The sequence below is a fragment of the Cucurbita maxima genome, unplaced genomic scaffold (genome assembly GCF_002738345.1).
Source record: "Cucurbita maxima cultivar Rimu unplaced genomic scaffold, Cmax_1.0 Cma_Scf00004, whole genome shotgun sequence".
NCBI lineage: Eukaryota > Viridiplantae > Streptophyta > Magnoliopsida > Cucurbitales > Cucurbitaceae > Cucurbita > Cucurbita maxima.
The window spans coordinates 6,205,787-6,226,252 of record NW_019272020.1 but is presented as its reverse complement, the minus strand read 5'-3'; the positions used below and the strand labels follow the sequence as shown (position 1 = coordinate 6,226,252).

At 38.1% G+C, this 20,466-nt stretch overlaps 1 protein-coding gene across 1 annotated transcript; it reads right to left on the bottom strand.

Moving 5' to 3' along the window:
* Positions 1-7,083: 7,083 nt before the first annotated feature.
* LOC111477728 lies at positions 7,084-18,655 on the bottom strand. Its single transcript, XM_023121607.1, has 6 exons — positions 18,548-18,655; positions 14,840-15,016; positions 14,221-14,289; positions 11,650-14,026; positions 10,457-11,553; positions 7,084-10,034 (listed from the first exon to the last, which is right to left on the bottom strand). The coding sequence occupies exons 1-6, from the start codon at positions 18,653-18,655 to the stop codon at positions 7,536-7,538; spliced, it is 6,327 nt and encodes a 2,108-aa protein (XP_022977375.1). The 3' UTR covers positions 7,084-7,535.
* Between the last annotated feature and the right edge of the window lie 1,811 nt (positions 18,656-20,466).

Sequence of the window (20,466 nt, the reverse complement as noted above, 5' to 3'; positions counted from 1 at the left end):
GAGGCCAGAGGCTCGAGCATACGTCGTTTGGCCGTAGGCGACGTAAGAACGAATTGGCTTAACTCACTTGTCATTGGAAAGTGTGTGTCGCACAATCGCAAGTCCGCTGTCATCAAGAGCGCAATTGTGACATCCAGTTACATCCCAGAGAAACTAGCCTGACGAGTAGGCCCAAGGGTTATGCGAGCCCACCTGGTGGACCCGTGATTGCACGTGTGTAGAGAAGTACTATATATCCAATTTGTCTGTACTGGAGGTCACCTAAGAGAATATGGTTTTAAACAATAGGTCTCGTTCATGTTGTATGTGTTTGCATTCGCTAACCCTAATAGCGGGATCACTTACTGAGTATTTCTTAAAATACTCAAGTCTTGTGCTAATTTTATATTTGAAGTAAATACAAGACACCCTCTTGTACGATTGACGGCCATACTCAGCCTATTTTTAAGTGAGTGTCCCATTGGTTTTTGAGAATTTGACTAATTTATTCTCGAACTAAATTTATTTTTCTTTTTATCAAAATAGTTTTTTAAAAATTAATATATTAAAAATTATACTTAAAAAAAATGTATACTAAGACAGGTAGAAACTATTAAAATCTTATACTATTTTTGTCTCTATTTTATTAGTAAAACATTAAATGCATTTAAAAATAATAATAAATAGTAAAACATTGCAAAACACCCTATTCTATCCTAAGTTTAAAAATTTTACTAGCCTCTCCAAATGCCATGGTCTCTAATTACAATGTCGTTGTCAGTCGTGCATAGGTGTCTTGCCTTTACCTAAAATAGAAGTAGCACACGACTTAATACTTTAAGAAATACTCAGTAAATGACCCAACTATTGGGATTTTAAACACATGCAACTCATTCTCTAGGGATCTATCATTAAAACCATCATAGGGGTAGCCTCCAGTCCGGACTAAATTGGATGTGTAGTACTTCTCTACACACGACTCACACGTGTGAGCGTGGGTCTTCAAGTGATTCGCACCCCCCTTGACTCATCATAGTCGAGCTAATTGTGCATAGAGACATCCAGAGGTTAGCAGACCCCTAAGTGTCATGCAAGACATGATCATCTCATCATCGTAGTGTACACATTCGTACTCATCACCATAAAAGTGAAAGTAGCTCAATGTATATGTACACACAGAATGCATGAGATCCCTACAGTTTCTCATCTTTAAACCATCTTTGTCACGCAACCCTAAGTTTCGTTCACATATTATTATAAGCAATATACGTGCATTGATCTTCGTACATTCATTATCATTAACATTAACTAGGGTAATGTCCTAGGAAAATCATAGTCATAATGCAGCGTGACATTTAAAACATGCATTTCATCTTATATGGAAAATAATGTCATATTAAGGAATTTCATAATCTTACATCGTCATGTTGTCATGCATTATCGTCATCATACAACGTTATCATATAACGACATTATGAACATCATTCATGTCATCATACATCATACATCGCACATCCTCATCATATAATATAGTCAAAGCATCATAAGTATAAAACATAAATGACACGTGCAGAGGCCACTAGGCACGTGTTGTCATACATCAAACATGTCGTCTAACCTATCCTATAATAAGGTCACGTGGCCACAACAACACGCATTTACAAGCATGCCTACTGGCCCCTTGTCCAGAGCATGTTAAATGGTCTCCAAACCTGTCTTGATTTCTTTCAAGTTAGTTATGTCTTTACTATTCTTGTTATGTCGGTGGTTATGACAATTCACCAAAATCATGTCTACACCCACCAAAACTAAATTGTTATAAAATATACTATAGAAGATGTGATTAGTTGGCAATTCTTCCTACTCGGGTTATACAGCTATCAAAGTTGTGGTTGTTGCTCATTCATCTTTAGCCTATAACATTACTAAAAACATCTCTCAAACGTGACTCGAGACTCAATCATATGTCAAGATTGTCTGCAAAGTTCGACTATCTCACACCTAACTTATTCACTAGGTAAAACAAGTGTCACACAATCATTGTTTTGCTACTATAAGAGTGTGATTGTGACAAGTGGTATCTGAACCATGTCGACTCCTCGAATCTTAGTAAACAAACATGTCCACTCCAAAACAACCGGACAAGTCCCAGACTAATCGATTGGTAAAGATCAAAGATCAATTAGTCAACCTAAGTGAAGTTCCTGATGGAATGAGGATTTTAAAATCTCACATGAACGAGATTGTGACTAAAACATACGAGATTGACCGAATGTCAGGCCGCCTTGAGGCAATGCCCATCCATGAATTAATCTAAGGGTCGAGATCTTAGAAGATAAGGCTACAAATGCTAGTGACATTCAGTGTGGAGATAGCTCGATGGGATCTGTTGCTCGAATGGAGGAACATATCAAGGGCCTTAGACAATGCCCAATAAGTGATCGTTTAAATGGTCTAAAAAATGTCTAAAGATTTAAAAGCAGCCCTTGGAATGTGGTTTAACCCAATATAACAAGGTAAAGTTCTCAGAGTCTAAGCTCTTCTATGGGGGTTCAAGATGCCAAGGCTCTAGAGAACTTTATCTTTGACTTCGAAAAGTACTTTTCTTTTTCTCGCTACTAAATGACTAAACTCTACCCAAGCCAAAAATATCGTGGCAGAAAAAGTGAAGGTTGTGTTGGAAACAATGCATCTAGCTGAAGATACAAGTACATGAACACACAGGATGATTGATGTACTGTGGACACTTGGGAGAGCTTAAAACAGGAACTTCGCTCACAGTTCTTCTCAGAGAATGTTGAGATAACAGCAAGAATGGGAGTTGAGGCATACCAGGAATATATGAGACTATGTTAGCAGTTTTCTAGGCTTATGTTGAATACTTGTAACATGTCCAGGAACGAGTAAGAGACCCATGCAAGGACAATGGGCTAAGTAAAAAAGGAGGGGAATGACCAAAAAGGAATAAAGAATTGTTAGGAATTTTTTTTTTTTAATAATAGTATAATTAAAAAGAGTAAAACTACCAAAATACCCCTAGAGTTCAAAATATTTACATATTTGCCATTGGTCAGAAAAGCTAGAGTGCAACAATGAGCAACGTGAACAGTTGGATTGAGCTAAAATTTGAGTGTGTTCAAGAAGACTTGAGGTACTTAGGTCTACCTATTAGAATTCAAATCTAAGGTCGGTAGCCCCCTCGTCAGAGAATATATTTTCGATGGACCTTTTAGAAATTCTAAGTTTAAAATCAAGTTGATTCGGATGATTTAAGGTCGTTCAAAACTCTATCTATAAATATGAAGTTCTGGGTAATGTATTGGGACAAGAATGGAGTGACAAGAGTTCCTAAAACTCAAGAAATAAGCTCCTACATTATAGATTTTTCTTCATCGAATATCTTCAAATTTAAGGAGCTAAAGGTAACCATTTTCCCTCCACCAATTCCTATATGTTCAAAATTAGTTCCCTAAGGATTCTAGAGCTAAAAATGGCCCAAACATATTTGCCCAATTCGAGTTTCCATGACCATTTTTGAGGCTACAGGAAACGTCATCCTTCCAAACCAGTCCCAATAGACTTTTGGGCACTCGAGGAAGAAGTTTTATGGCTACCATGAAGGTTGAAGAGCTATGGATCAAGGAGAATCAAAGAAACACTTGTCGGGTTCATTTTTTATGGATTTGAAAAAAACTTTAAATTTGTAATCTATGGTCTCTTAAACTCAAATCAAAGTTTACCACAAGCTTCATGACATCGAGAGAATAAGGATTCATGAAGAAGTCGAGGGCTGAGGAGATCTTTATATGGTTGCCAATAAACCTCAAAATCTATAGAAAAATGTAAGGTTCCGAGAGGTTAATCAAAAACCATAACTTAAGCTACATTTCACAAAAAAGGATGAGGTATGTAATGACTCTAAATTTTTCCAATTTAATCTAAGGCTATTACTATACTTCTTAACCTTACATTTAATGCGGAATTATTTTAATGGATTCGTTATAGTTTCAACATTAATTCATGTCTCATTTATTACTAAATTATAGTTTACCATATATATCATATTTGATATTTTATTATAAGGATATTTGTGTTTTTACCATAGGTATCTTTCCATTTATTACTCTTTTCATATTCTTATAATATATTTGATTATAAGTATATAACTTTCGGTGGATTAAGCAATCATTCTCAATTACCTCGGAAATAAACAAATACAAGGGAAAGAAAAGAAAAACAATATTAAATTAAATATCATACACTAACCTATACTAATAATGCAAATGCAATTCAACCTATACTAAACTATACTATAAATGCAAATACAACTCAACCTATACTAACCTATACTATTAAATTAGAAAGCAAATTTATCTTATGCATGTGCTACGGTCATTTTGATGCTTTCGTCGGTCTCACATGGGTGTCTTGCCTTTATTTGAAAATGTAGTAGCATGAGGTTTGAGTATTTTAAGAGTACTCAGTAAGCAACGTCTTATTGGGGTCATGCAATAAGAACATGCAAATGCAATGACGAAACCTATCATATCAGTTTATTTTCCTACGGCACTATCCTAGGAGAGAGGAAACTTTTGTCCAGTAGGTCTTGTAATTGTGCCTTGAGTTCTTTCAACTCTTCTGGCGCCATGCGGTAGGGTGCTTTGGAAATAGGCCCAGTTCTTGACTCGAGTTTTATAGCGAAATCTACCGCTCGAGAAGGGGGTATTCCTGGTTGGTCTTCTGAAAACACATCCAAAAATTCCTCCACTACCAGTATCGTATCTAAGGTCTTCTTCTCTTTTTCTCTTAAATCTACGACACATGCTAATATAGCCAAACCCCCTTGTTGAACTAGTCTCTTAGCTTTCATCATCGAGACTACCTTCAAGGTAGTCCCAATGCATGTGCCTTTAAACTTAAAGATGGGTCCAAATAATGGTGAAAATATTACTCTTCCTTTTTACGATAGTCGATACTAGTGTGGTTTTTAGCTAACCAATCCATACCTAGTATTACATCAAAGTCCGTCATATTAACTACTATCAGGTTTACGCTTAGGGTTCGATTAGCTACAGTTACTTGGTCATCTCTTACTAAATCCTTAGCTACTAAGTCTACCCCCGCTGAGGTGCTTACAGAAAATACATGCAATAAAGGTTCTAGTTCGAACCCTACTTGTGTAACAAAAGGAACAAATATAAAAAGAAAGCAAGAACCGTTGAATCAAAGAAATCAACATCTTCTTGTACAAAATTCGGATCAATCAAAAGATAAGGCTAGAGTCATTCCACCATTGAACTTGATCAAGGCTTAATTGATTCGCTGAAATGCAATATATCACAAGAATTGCATAAAACTTAGAAATGACAAAAATTATGCTCAAATTTCTAATGTGAAAGTCTCAACTTAGAGCTAAATTTCATTCCTCGAAAAATCAATTTTTTACATGTTAACTCGTGGGTATTTATAGTTTTTCCGGAAAAGAAACTTCTAACTCTTCAAATTGTCACACAAAATAAACTTTCGACTATTCAAATGCTCAATAATTCGACTATTCAAATGCCCAATCAAGAAGTTAGTGGTGGTGATTTATTCCCACCCCATAGAAGAGTTATAGCCACTTAAACCAATAATTTTTCATCATTTTATCAGCAAATTATGAAATTAAAATAATAAATAAAATTTTATCACACATTATCCGGTGCTATTTATAGCAACTTCATCTGCACCTTCAACTATGCAAATATTCACTTACAAAGCTCCAAATGGTCTTTTCCTGAATCAAATTAGCTTGTAACACAAGAAATAATGGTCGAACCGAGTCTATCTAACTTTGTAGATGAAGAATGAATGTTTGTTGAATCTTCTTGGTCTTTTATTGTGTAATAGGTCTAGTTGGAATATTTCGAACACCGTGATCCTTATCAGGAGCGTTCTGCAAGCGTCATGATGTTTGGTTGAGGTTCGTTGCCCGAGATTTCTAGCACTTTACTAGAATTCTTGGCCTTTTCGGCGACTGTCGATTTTTTTTTAATTGTTACAGCCCTTCTATGGGGTTCGAGATATCAAGACTCTAGAGAACTTTATCTTTGGTTTCGAATAGTACTTTCTTCCTCTCACTATTAAATGAGTGAACTCTACCCGAGCCACAAATACCACGGCAGAAGAAGCAAAGGTCGTGTTAGAAACAATCATCTAGCTGACAATGCAAAGTTGTAGTGGAGATCCAAGTACATAGACATTCAAGATGGTTGATGTACCTGTGGACACCACGAAAAACCTCCATTGGTATCGTTGTTAGCCTTCGCCCTCTTTGCGCATTTGAGAACGCCACTTCTTCGTTGTCTATACATTAAAGTAAAGATGTCTAGTTTAATATTCCAATTTTGATTTTAAATCTTGCTAGAAGTTTTGGCGGTGAGTTCTCTGATTTATTTTTTTGGCACCAAAATATTGATGTTTACATAATTTCATAATAAATATAAAGTTTCTGATTCTTAATTCCAATCCCCAAGTTTAAAAAATATAATATTTTTAATAATTTTGCTCAAATATAATGTTTTAATAAAATTATATAAAGTTTTGATTATAAATATTTATTACAATTTATATTTCAAACTATAAAATATATGGCATAGAGAGGAATAAATTATATTAAATCATATATATTTATAAATCTTATACAATTATACTCATTTATAAATAAAATAATAGTATAAAATAACCCGTTACTATTCTTCGAAAATTTAAAAAAAAAAACTTTTAAAACGGTTTCAATATACTTGTTTTCAAAAATTTCATTAATACTCTTAAACTTTAATTTATTTTAAAAATATTTACAAATACTCTTCCATTAGAAATGGTACATAATTTTAAAACCGTGAAACTAGCATGAGTTTTAGATACACATACCTGTTCCCACCTTTTCTCCCCTAAGCCATAGGAAAATGACATCTGGAATATGATCAAGGGCGGGCTCCCGTGCCCTTTTTCTAACGATCTCGGAGCGTCACGAGCTGTCACCTCTCGTAAACTTATGTACATTCTTAGGCTGGAACAAGCAAATCGACCATTGTAGGCAATTTCTTGCCCTTCAATATTCTATACACAATTCCCACAACATTTCAAACAACAAAAGTACTTCCTAGTTCTTACAAATTCATCATATAGATGATATCTCTGTAATCAATACTCACAATCCAGTAAAACTACATGGGAACTTGATACACATCAAATACAAACAGCTCAAATCATCAATACAACAGAACTTTTACACACAGATTTAAACAAAAAAAGAATAGAAAAAGAAAACCCCCACCTTTTCTTCTCCCTCAAACTTAAAACTCTCAAGGGGGAATGGGGATCCGGGAAACTTGCACAATTACAAGAAATCAATCCACAACTCATTTTTTCAAAAGCTTGCACAGTCAAAAAGGAATAAGGTAACCAAACTCGAAAACCAAACCCGAAAAGAAAAAAGAAAAAAGAAAAATACAAAAATGAAGAGGAAAACTCCACATAATTCTACTCCTTATACCTCTTATGATTACCTGTGCTCAATCAGAATCACTTGAGCTGGAGCTGGAGCTGGAGCTAGAACCTGATTCTGATTTTCCAGATTTTGCCTTTTTGTCTTTGGTTTTGGAAGCAGAAACCTTTGAATCTAAAGATTTTTCATCAACTATGTCTGCGGGTTTGTCGACATTAGTTGTGTTTGATGGGACAGTCTCAATGTTGGAATCCACTCCATATGGTTCTAATCCTCCCTCTGATGGATCATTTGACACGGAGCTCGTTGGAAGTTCGCCCAAGTTTTTCTCTGAGGCTTGCAGCATCAAGGCAACATGAATATCTCCTAGTGATTCTGCTTCAACAACTTCCAAATCTGAACTTGTTTTGGCTTTGGATTCTTCTTTAATCTGGTTTTCGACCGCACTGGGAAGGATGACATCCTCCACATCTACTCCTTCATGGAGTTGCCTAAAAGCTAAGTTGATATCATCTAGTGATCTTGCTTCAAGAATTGGTATATCTGATTTAGTCTCAGTAGGATTGGAAGTAGAACCTGATTCAACAATGATATTCTCGGAGAGTTGCATCAAAGCAACATGGATATCTCCCACAGATCTTGCTTCAACGACTTCCAAATCCGAACTTGCTTCAGGATTGAGTTCGTTAATCTGGCTTTCAATCGCACTGGGAAGAATGACATCCTCCACGTCTACTCCTTCGTGAAGTTGCCTAAAAGCTATGTTGATATCATCAAGTGATTTTGCTTCAAGCATTGGTATATCTGATTTAGCTTCTAAGTTGTTGGAGCTAGAACTTGATTCACCTATGTTATTCTTTGATACTTGCGTCAAAGCAACATGAATATCTTCAAGAGATCTCGCTTCCACATCCTCCAAATCCGAACTTGCTTCAGGATTGAGTTCATTAATCTGGCTTTCAATCGCACTGGGAAGAATGACATCCTCCACGTCTACTCCTTCATGAAGTTGCCTAAAAGCTATGTTGATATCATCAAGTGATTTTGCTTCAAGCATTGGTATATCTGATTTTGATTCTAAGTTGTTGGAGCTAGAACTTGATTCATCTATGTTATTCTTTGATACTTGTGTCAAAGCAACATGAATATCTTCGAGAGATCTCGCTTCCACATCCTCCAAATCCAAACTTGCTTCAGGATTGAGTTCATTAATCTGGCTTTCGATCGCACTGGGAAGAATGACATCCTCAACATCTACTCCTTCGTGTAGTTGCCTAAAAGCTAAGTTGATATCATCAAGTGATCTTGCTTCAAGCATTGGTATATCTGATTTAGCTTCTAAGTTGTTGGAGCTAGAACTTGATTCACCTATGTTATTATTTGATACTTGTGTCAAAGCAACATGAATATCTCCGAGAGATCTCGCTTCCACAACCTCCAAATCCGAACTTGCTTCAGGATTGAGTTCATTAATCTGCCTTTCGATCGCACTGGGAAGAATGACATCCTCAACATCAACTCCTTCGTGAAGTTGCCTAAAAGCTAAGTTGATATCATCAAGTGATCTTGCTTCAAGCATTGGTATATCTGATTTAGCTTCTAAGTTGTTGGAACTAGAACTTGATTCACCTATGTTGTACTTTGATACTTGCGTCAAAGCAACATGAATATCTCCGAGAGAACTTGCTTCAACAACCTCCAAATCCGAGCTTGATTCAGGATTGAGTTCATTAATCTGGCTTTCATTCGCACTGGGAAGAATGACATCCTCAACATCGACTCCTTCGTGAAGTTGCCTAAAAGCTAAGTTGATATCATCAAGAGATTTTGCTTCAAGCATTGGTATATCTGATTTAGCTTCTAAGTTGTTGGAGCTAGATCTTGATTCACCAATGTTATCCTTTGATACTTGTGTCAAAGCAACATGAATATCTCCGAGAGATCTCACTTCCACAACCTCCAAATCCGAACTTGCTTCAGGATTGAGTTCATTAAGCTGGCTTTCAATAGCACTGGGAAGAATGGTATCCTCAACATCGACTCCTTCTTGAAGTTGCCGAAAAGCTAAGTTGATATCATCAAGTGATCTTGCTTCAAAAATTGGTATATCTGATTTAGCTTCTGTCGGATTGGAATTAGAACCCAATTCAAATCTCTCTGCTTGAGCTTCCTCTGGGAGTACCTTTTCTTCAAAGACTGGTTCCCCAACTTCTTTGACACTAAAATCCCCAACTTCGTCCAATTCTAATAACAATCCTTCATCAATATCTGTTATTTCATATACCTCTTCCCTAGTCATCTTTTCTGAAAAACGAGGTCCAAATGTTTCTGCTAGATAGTCCAAATGCTTTGAAAACTCCTCACGATCCTCAAATACGACTTCATCAACAATATCATCTTTTGGATCCCTTCCAGTATTGAGTGATCTGAAGTCATGATCTGATGAAGATGAGAATGAATCAGAGTCTACAGAAGATAAAGCTGTTGAAATGTCTTGATGAATTTTTGGTGTTATATTTTCAGAGATTACTTCAGCAGCAGAATCTGTCAATAAAGCACCTGGTTCCTGCGAAATATGAGCTTGATATCGTCATTTTACTTCTTTAATTAAATAATATGACTATAGTCTTCTCTCACAAAGCCACAATCAATTCATTAAATAACATGGTAAGAGAAATTATCATACTCAGATCAGTTAAAAGAGAAACTTGCAGTGGTATGCTAGATCTTACGGAAACGAGACCCCATGCAGATAGGACCATCCACAGGCCACGAAAAATGCAATAATTATATATCACGTCTAACCAATATCTAATCCATGATGAATACAACATTATGATTTATGAGTAACTCTATGATTGAATCTTTTCAAGATCATTGATGTAATAGCAAGAATTGGATCTTTTCAAGATCCTTGATGTCATAGTAGAAGAGAACCATCAACTCAAAAAAAGTATACAAAAAGATCAGTAATCTAGCAACACTTACCTCAGTATCGTCACAGTTACTAAGAACATCAACCATTGGCTTGTCCGACCAGGACTGCTCTAATTCAGTAACATACGAAATATCTTCAAGAGCCACATTAGGAGTACTAGAATCTGAAGAATCAACTTTAATATCCAGATCCTGCAGGGCTTCACTCTCTGTGTGTGGTTCGACACTTGAGGGCTCAACGATATCTTGTTCAGACCTAATAAATTCTTTCACATTCATTGACCACTCCTCAACTTGGTCCAATTCAGAAGGAAATGTCGAAGGCAAAGAAATCAAACTGACTTGCTCATCCACCACTGGAGTGTTCTGTTGTTCCTGTGATCCAGTAATAGTTGCATTGGTAGTAGTCAAATTGTCATAAGAAGTAGCCACAGAATCTGTCGTTTCAACCAGGTCATTTACATCTTGACCTGGGATTTCTGAACCACGATGTGATATAGAAGTAGTAGGTTGTTCAGTATGACAAATTACATCAGTTTGCAAAATTACTTCTTCCACAGAACTGCTATCGGATGAACTTGATCTACAGATTTTTGTTTGTTCAACTTCAGGACTTTCTTCGTTATTTAATGTTTCATGCATTTCCACATGTTTTGGATTTGGAGGTGACCCAATATCTGATGAAACATGGATTACGGCTGAAGAGAGTTGGTTCTCTGGTTCAGTGAAAGTCAGACTACGAGAAGAGATCTGATCACTTGAAGGTGAAGAATCTAGATTTTCATCTTCAACTTTGTGAATTCCATCAATACTACCCTCCTCATGACTTGTCAACTGATCTTTTTCTTCCATAACATCACCGACTATTTCTCTCTCTACTGATGCAATGTCTGAGAAGAACAGACCAGAATCTAATGAAACATGCTCAACTAAAAGGTCAGGGGCCACGGCTAAGTTTTGAGCATCATAATTGGTGTCATGCTTGGGAGACTCAACCTTTGCAACCTCATGAACAATAACTTCTGAAATTTCCCTTGATTCTTGTTCATTTTTATCAACTATATGTAACTCTGAGGAGTCATCATGCATATCTTTCGAGCTGGAAGTAACATCCTGTTCTATTTCAGGATGTACTTCGGATTCCTTACCTGAAAAGGGGCCAATTGCGTCAAGAAAAAGGGAAGAGCGAATATTGGTTATTTTTGTATACGCATTAAAATAAACAAGTGAAAACGAGAGCGTGCCTTTTGCTTTAGGGCTAGAGTCATAAACGGGCTCCTTATGCTGATTGTCAGCCAACACTTCACTGTCATTCTTGAAGTCAGCGTCTTCTTCGAAGGCAGTCGACGTTGTTATGCTAGTAGTATCAATACCAGATTCCTCTGCTTGCAGGCTACTCGGTTTCACCTCATCTGTTTTGAACTCAAATGGTGTTTCATTCACTTCTTCTGATAATGAACACAAGCTAGAATTGCTGCTGAAATTTGTTTCAACTAATACATTTTTGGAGTGAATTTCACTGGCATTAATCTCCACTGGGGTATCTGCACCTCCGATTTCAGTTGGTCTAGATTGGCCTTCTAAGTGACTCTCAGTAGATCCCAAAGTTATCTCAATCACTTCATGATGCACATCTCTGTTTTCTTGTACGCAATCTTCAGAGCCAATAAACTCCCATGGTTCATTTTCATGCTCGATACCACTGGCTGAGGAGTCAAAGTAGGAACCTGTTGCTGTTTCCAGAAAAGATTTTGATTCATCAGGCTTCTTGTCATCCTGATCTGGAATGGAAGTCATTGATTCAGTATCAGAAACACAACTCAGTTTTGATTCACCGACTTCACTAAATTGTCTCTCTAATGGAGAGTAGCTTGTTCCTTCGGCAGCTATTTTTTCAGGCATGAAATATGGTTTCCATCTAATATTTTGTTGCTCTAGCTTGGAAATAGCAAAGTTTGAGGGGCCCACACTGAAACTTTCATGTCTTCGGAATATATCTTTCTGTTGAGGTGGAAAAAATTCTTGTTCAAAATCATCACTTTTGAGATCTGGTTTTTCTTCATTTGGGTCATATGGAAGATCAAATGGATTACGTCTAGGCAACAAAATAGATGGAGCAGACCCGGGAATTGGTGGCAATCCCATATTATCGTATGAATCATAAGGGGGATCAAATGGGTTATGTCGGGTTGTAGATATGGGCGGTACATTACTAGGAAGATCAAAACCATCCAAGTCTATCAAATTCTTCCCAGCCAACATTCTCATGTTGTTCCTTGCTCTTCTCCTTGCAATGAGACTTTCCAAACGCTGATTCCTTTCTAGCTCTAAGCTTCCCAAATCCATGAGATTCTTTTGATCATCCTCGGTCCACTTGATAGCTGATTTGCTCTCATCCTCTTTCTCTTCTTGCATCCCCTCATCATCCCCATCATCCTCATCGTCCTCATCCTCAGCAACACCGTGTTCTTCTCCCTGGATTTTAGCCTCATCATCTGACATCACACATTCACCATCACTTTTACAAGACTGTTCTGAAGAAGCATCTGACTCTTCATTTGACATATGAGCAGGTTGCGGGGCTTTTGAGTTCAAGAGAGGGTGCAACTCATCCAGCAAAGGCATGATATCAGCCATTGAGGCATCAGGTGAGGAGCTTTCTGCTCTATCAGACTCAGAACCCAAAGAATCATAATCGTTTTCATCATGATCATCTTTATCACTGAGAGATGAGTTCAGATGATCTCCTTTATGGACAAGTTCTATGGAGATGTTAGGATCTTCTACTTCAAAAACCTCATTTCTCATGCTTTGGGCAGCCAAAAGCTGGTTCTCTATAACATTTTCACCATCTGTTGCCGAGCTTTTGACATCCAAATCCCTTTCATAAATTTCTCCCCTCTCCTCCAACTCTGCACTACGGAATTCTCTCTCTGTTGTTGTCTTCTCACCTTCACCCTTTTCAAACTCCTCAACTCCACCCCTCTCAAACACCTCAACACTGCCCTTCTCAAACTCAATTTCACGATTTTGCTCATCGATCACAGGAGCAAAGCCAACAAAACCAGCATGTTCATCAAGCTTGCTTGTCTTCCTCTCTTCTTCAGAATCCCTTTCCACAGAAGAATTTCCTACCTCATTTCCTTCAAAGCTCTCAACAGTAAAACCATCATCCTCCTTAGCAACAACAGTAGCATTGTCCAAAATCCCAGATCTCAAGGAAGCTACATCACATGAAACCTTCTCCTCTGTTTCAAATTCGGGTATATTAGGTTGCCCAAAACTCAGAAGGGTTCCAAGCAGAACAGCCGTGCAAATCAAAACAGGGGATGCGGACACCAAAAGGGAAAACAAAAAAGGACTTGATCTATACAGAAGAATCAACAAACACAGTAGACCAGAGAGAAATGGATAATTACGAACTGATCTGTAGCAAGTTCTCATAGATACGACTGCAAATTTATTAAGACGAAAAACCATTTTCACGGCCAATCTCATATATCTCTCCCTGTTTCTGCACGCTTCCATCCTTCTTTGTGAATAATCTTCATAGTTAAACACACCTGGGATTTTCCGACCAAATGAAGTTTCTGGACCCATTAACTTTTTTACTTCATTTATCTGAAAATAGAGAATCCCATAATTAAACCCCATGAATTAGTATCAGAAAAATAAACACATTATGTGACATTTCCTGTTGAAATCACTTAAACGCTAATGGCACATCGCACATAGTACCAACTTGGGAAGATAAGAGAGGATCCAAATTTCTTGTTCTATTAAAATATTTTAACAAATTAAACTTGCAACCTCACCTTGGCTTGATGTTCTTCAGGGGTCAAAACCTTTTCTGTCGCATCACGTCTTGAATTTCTAGCGGACATCTTTCAGAATTCAAGAAAGTTGAACAGAATTAATTACTTTAGTAGATACAGATAAAGCGTTTAGATGCTCTCCAGTTGACCTTGAACAAAAAACGTTATAATTGTTAGATGCTTCACCCTATGGCCTGATAATCTTTAGACGCTCGGACTAAATGAGGCACAAGATCATACACTATTCATCTTCAAAAGAAATGGACTAGCTCAATCAAAGCAATGCATTTAGGTCAACTATTTCTCGTCACCTAATTAGTTTATCTTCTTTTTGCATTGCCTACATTTGCTACAGTTGTTACGACTCATTGAAAGAGAAATCAACGAAGCATAGAAAGTTACAACCAAATTGCAAGGCTGAAGCAGTGGCCAAATAACAATACTTCTTTATGGTTGGAGTTTATCTTCATAATCCAACTTCCCTAGTGTTGTAAATTTCAGGCGTTCTCAGAAATAAAAAAAAAAACAGAGAAATCACCACGAGATGCAATCCAATGATTCAGAGGATGTAAATTAAGAACAGAACAAAGATAACACTCGGAAAACAACGAATCCACACCTCGCCTTTCAAATCATGTCGAAACAATCCTCCTTCGATCGACCGCAAGAAAATCAAATCAAAGGAAGCGATTGAACGAACTCCAAGTCCAGAAAACTTTATCCCGAGCTTGATCGGATCAAAAATTTGTTGTTTCAGTGAGAGAGAGACAGAGACAGAGACAGACAGAAACGATATCTACCAGATTAGGCGAAAAGCACAAAATCAACAAGCTAAACAAACACCAATACTTCAAACAGTAGAAAAACAAATACACAAAAGCAAGCTAAAAACCAGTATAACAATCAAGGAAACCCCCAAATCTGCAATCAAGTGAAAAACTAAGATCAAACCAATACCTGATCGAGGAATCGAAGAAAGAAACCGAAATTGAACACTGCCAGACCAGATTCCGGAGATGGGAAATTTGCAAATGAAGGAAAAAAAAAACACAGATGAGAGAGAGAAATGGAGGTGAGATAAAGAAGAAAGCAGATGAGAGAGAAAGTGAATGGTGTGCTGTATGTGAAATGTGCTGTGGCTATGGCCCCATCGGCTTTTGCCGCCTTTTCTTCCGATGGTAATTGTCAGCAAGGCCAACTCCTCCATCAGATAGCATGAAGAGAGTGACAGAAATTACAGTCTTTTTATATTTCGTCCGTTTTTTTCTTTTCTTTTTACTTATTTTAATTTTGAATTTTAAAATCTGCTTTATTTTCCCTTCTAAGCTACTAAAATTAGCCGGGTATATCCAGACTAACTCAACTCGAACCATAAGAGTTCTAATAACATTTTGGATTGGGTTGGATTCATTTTTTAGAACCATATCGATTTAGTTTTGGTTGACCCGAACTGAACCGACCCTTACTAAAAAGAACATATATATTATTGGACAACACAAAACCTAAACCTAATTCAAGTTTTCGCCTCTCATCGCAACACTTAGCATTCCTCAATTCTCACTCAGTAGACTCAGTCTTAGCCCTCATAGATTAGATGCTAGCCACCGTCACCCCTCATCACAATGCTCAGACCTCACTAAGAGAAAGTAGGTTGTGAGCTCCACATGCATAACAGACAAGGGGCAATCCTCAAAAGTGGTGCTCATTGGGCCACGTGATGCTCAAGATTAAGAAATGTCATGATGTGATCGAGGAAGAATGGTGACTCATCCAACGCACTAAGTGTTTACATTCAAGCGAAGTTGAGGCATACACAAGGTTACGAGTATCGAAGACAAGCTCGAAGAGGGTTGGGTAGGACCCCAGGCCATAACCTCAGAAGTTAGGGTTTCGATATGAGTTTCGGTATGCGGCTCTAGAGTTAAGTACGACTATATGAAAGATGAAAACTCACTAAATTTGGTGTCAATCGGATACTTGACGAACGTTACACGAGGTCGTATGATCACTCGCCAAAATGACGTATATTCGAGAAAAATTAGAAATGCCTCAAAATGTACTATAAGGAGAGGCATGGTGTCAACTTTCCACCACCTCTAGGCTCTATGACCTACACGATCTCCCATGTGACATGTACATGTGTCACAACGTAGACAAGTGTCTCAAGCATCTTCCTTTGAAAATGATCTTTCAATGACAGTATTGGACAACACATGTGTGCCAGTATTACGCCCCAGCCCATGTGTCGAAGGTTGGATTATGTACCTAATATCCAGAATAGATTGTCGTAAAATGGTTTAGCATAGACATGGGAGAGTCCAATGCCAATAAGAACCTAGATGAATGAATGTTCAGTATGTCTCGATAAGATGATCAACACTTGGGTAGTTCACAATATGTTCAAGCAAGCCAAAATGACCGAGCAATCCCGAGACATGGGATGACATCACGATGCAAGGATTATATTGTCAGGAACCAAGATGACAATGAGATACGACGTTACTTACGAGAGACTTTGACTTAGAATAGAGTCGAGCAGAATGAGTTACCCCTAGTGTATAAAATAATAGTCATAATTTCATAAAAAGTATATAGTATAAATATATTATAAGAATTGTCACAGCCTAGAAAAGAAGAAAAGAGGAAGAGATTAAAATTGAATATATTTTTTAAAGAAAAGAATAATATTAAGATTATTTAAATGTATTTTTGAGAATGTTAGGGACATCATTGCATCATCGGCTTTAGTGCCACGCAAATACAACATTATATTATCCTCCAACTCGCTTTCCATATTCTAATTTATTTAATTTAATCCATTAATTTTATAAACATACTTTAATCCACCGGTGGTTGAAGAATATAATATTATTTTTTATATTAAACAATATAATAATAAATAATTAAAAAAAAAAACACTTACAATATATATATTAATTAGGTGAATGAGAATTAAAAAATAAAAATAAATGAAAATAAAATAAAGGAGATAAAACAAAAAGGGGTCAAAGGGAAGGGTTGGGTTGGCAATAAAAGATGGGGTGGGCGGTGCCAAAATGTAGACGTGGGAGCACCAACACATCCCTTTCCTCTTAGTCGGTTCCCAATTTTCAACCAACCCAATTTTTTTTAGCATAATAATTATAGGAATAATTTGTCTGAGGATCTGGTATCAATATTCTTTTATTGTAACCACTCAGGTTTACCACTAGCCGATATTGTCCTCTTTAGACTTTTCCTTTCGAGCTTTCCCTCGAGGCTTTAAAACGACCTAGGTCCACCACTAGCTGTATTGTCCTTTTTGGACTTTCCCTTTCGAGCTTCCCCTCACGGTTTTAAAACGACCTAGGCCCACTGTCCTCTTTGATCTTAGCTTTAAAACTCGTCACACCCTTTATAAAGGGTGTTTTGTTATTGTTCTCCTCCCCAACCAATGTGGGACATCACAATCCCCACACCTCCTCGTGTCTATCCCCTTCGGGAAACTTTAAAACTCGTCACACCCTTTATAAAGGGTGTTTTGTTATTGTTCTCCTCCCCAACCAATGTGGGACATCACAATCCCCACACCTCCTCGTGTCTATCCCCTTCGGGAAACAATGAGAAGGCTAGTGGGGAACAATGAGAAGGCGGCTCTGATACCATTTGTAACAACCTAGGCCCTTATCTGGCTCTGATACCATTTGTAATGACCCAGGCCCTGGCTCTGAGATACCATTTGTAATGACCCAGGCCCTGGCTCTGAGATACCATTTGTAATGACCCAGGCCCTGACTCTGAGATACCATTTGTAACAACCTAGGCCCTTATCTGGCTCTGATACCATTTGTAATGACCCAGGCCCTTATCCGGCTTTGATATCATTTGTAACAACTCAGGCCCACTGTTAACAAATATTGTCCTATTTGGGCTTTCCTTTCGAGTTTCGACTCAAGGCTTTAAAACGTGTCTACTAGGGGAAGGTTTCCACACCATTATAAAAGATTTTTGGTTCTCCTTCCCAACCAATGTGGGACATCACATTTACCTTATTAGTGTAACAACTCAGGTTCACCACTATTAAATACTGTCTTCTTTGGGCTTTTTCTTTTCGGCTTCCTGTGAGGCTTTAAAACGCGTCTAGGTTTCCATTAGTGTACCCACGTTCTGGGCCCATGGCCCAATAACAAAATAAGAGATAAAAAAATAAGTCCTACGGTTCAGCATGTGAGCTAAACCCTGCTGCTCTTCCTTCTTTCTGACGCCGCCCTTCCTTCTCTGCCTTCTTTCTGAAGCCGCCCTTCCTTCTCTCTTTTTTTTTCATTTTTCTTCCTTAAGCCGCTGTCACCCAACGCTCTCGGTCCCGCAGCCGACTGTTTCCCACCCACTCCGCGCCCCTTCCCACATTAGAAAACCCCCGCCCAGCACCCACATCGCCTCCACGAGGGAACGCCATCGTCGTTGCCAGAACTGAAATCAAGAGGATTAAACGCAGCAAAGATTTAACGTCTACATAGGAAGAAGGCTCAGTTCGAGGGGAGTCGGACCGTCGTTGATTAGGAGATGCTAAGAAAGCAGCTCCTCAGGTCAGGGACTCGCCTGTTGAAACTAAACGTTTTGTTTTTTCAAAAAATGGGTCGAACAAATTTGTCCTATGGCTAGGTGCTGTGTAATCTGATCGTTGGGTGTAATCTGATCGTTGTGTAATATGCTTAGGGTGTGTAGTCTGGTTAGGTCTCTAGCCAGCATATTATGCTTGTAGGTAGCAACAGTGAAGGGGCTTGTGTAATAGTTACATGTGTGTTTCGGGTAACTAGCCACCAATAGTCACCTTTGGAGTGATTCTAGAAAACTATTCAGGTAAAGGTTACCCTCTGTGTTTCGGGTAACTAGCCATTGATAGTCAATTGGAGGAAAGAAGGAGGTGATGTCTTTGTGGTAATGGTTATACGCTGTGTGTTTCGAACAACCAACTAGGAATAACCACATTAAGGAGTAAAAGCAGTGTTGATGTTGTCGTGACAATAATCACTTATTGCGTGTTTTGATTGGACGATTTATATGTTGACCCGAATAGGGGTCCTTAATAACAACAAAAGTGTGGAAGTGTCTCCAACAAAATGAGACTACAAAAAAAAACATAAAAATTTTTGAATTTCCTTGTGACTGACTTTGGCATCCTACTCGTCACCTTCGTGCTACAGCCTCGCCTGAAAAATCATTTTAAAAATAAGATGAGTATTTAATCATTTTAAAAATAAGATGAGTATAAAAATACTCAGTAAGGAACTCTCTTATTTGGGTCACATATAAATACTCATAAGGCTATCAACCAAAACACGACAGCATCAATGCCACCTTTACGTGGTTATTCCTAGTTGATTACCCGAAACACATTGTTACCACAAAGACATCACCTCCTTATTTCGTCCAATTGACTATCAACGGTTGGTTACCTGAAACACACAGTTGGGGTCTCCCTATGTAGGCGTTGAATCTTTGCTGCGTTTAATCCTCTTGATGTTGGTTCTGGCAACGACAATGGCGTTCCCTTGCAGGGGCGATGTGGGTGCTGGGCGGGCGTTTTCTGATGTGGGGCGGGGAGTGGTGTGGGAAACAATCTGGTTGCCGGACCGTGAGCATTGGGTGGCAGGTTCTTAAGGAAGAAAAGTGAAAAAAAAAAAAGAGAGAGAGAAGGAAGGGCGCGGGCGGTGGCTGGCTAAGGGTTTGGCTCACATGCTGAACCCTAGGGCTTATTTTTTTATAACTCTTATTTTGTTATTTGGGTCCTCGGCCCAAAATGTGGGCCTTACAATATACCCAAAAAGGAACTTTCGTCTTCGAAAGCTTCACCTAAATACACAAGGCTTGCGCTACTTACTTTCTGCTTTGAAGAGCTCAAGGTATTGGATCATCATTTTCTCTTCTCATTCCCAAGTGGCTTTTTCAAGTGGGTGATTTCGCCATAATACCTTGACCAACGCGATCTCTCGATTACGTAGGGTTTTCACTTCTCTATCCACAATTTTCACTGGTTCGTCGTTCAAATCCTTATCTAACCGTAGAGGTTTAAAATCTATTACATGCAATGGGTCAGATATGTATAGTCACAACATCGATACATGGAACACATTGTGAACTCCTAAGAGTATAGGTGGTAGAGTCAACCGATAAGCTACTTGTCCCACTCGCTCCAAGATCTCAAATGATCTAATAAAGCGTGGGCTTAACTTTCCTTTGCACCCGAACCTAAGAACGCCTTTCATG

Coding starts and splice junctions, on each gene's coding strand:
- LOC111477728 (XM_023121607.1), bottom strand. CDS start 18,655: ATGGCGTTCCCTCGTGGAGGCGATGTGGGTGCTGGGCGGGGGTTTTCT. Junction 11,554..11,649: donor CTCTAGCCCTAAAGCAAAAG/GCACGCTCTCGT, acceptor GCCCCTTTTCAG/GTAAGGAATCCGAAGTACAT. Junction 10,035..10,456: donor GTAACTGTGACGATACTGAG/GTAAGTGTTGCT, acceptor CATATTTCGCAG/GAACCAGGTGCTTTATTGAC.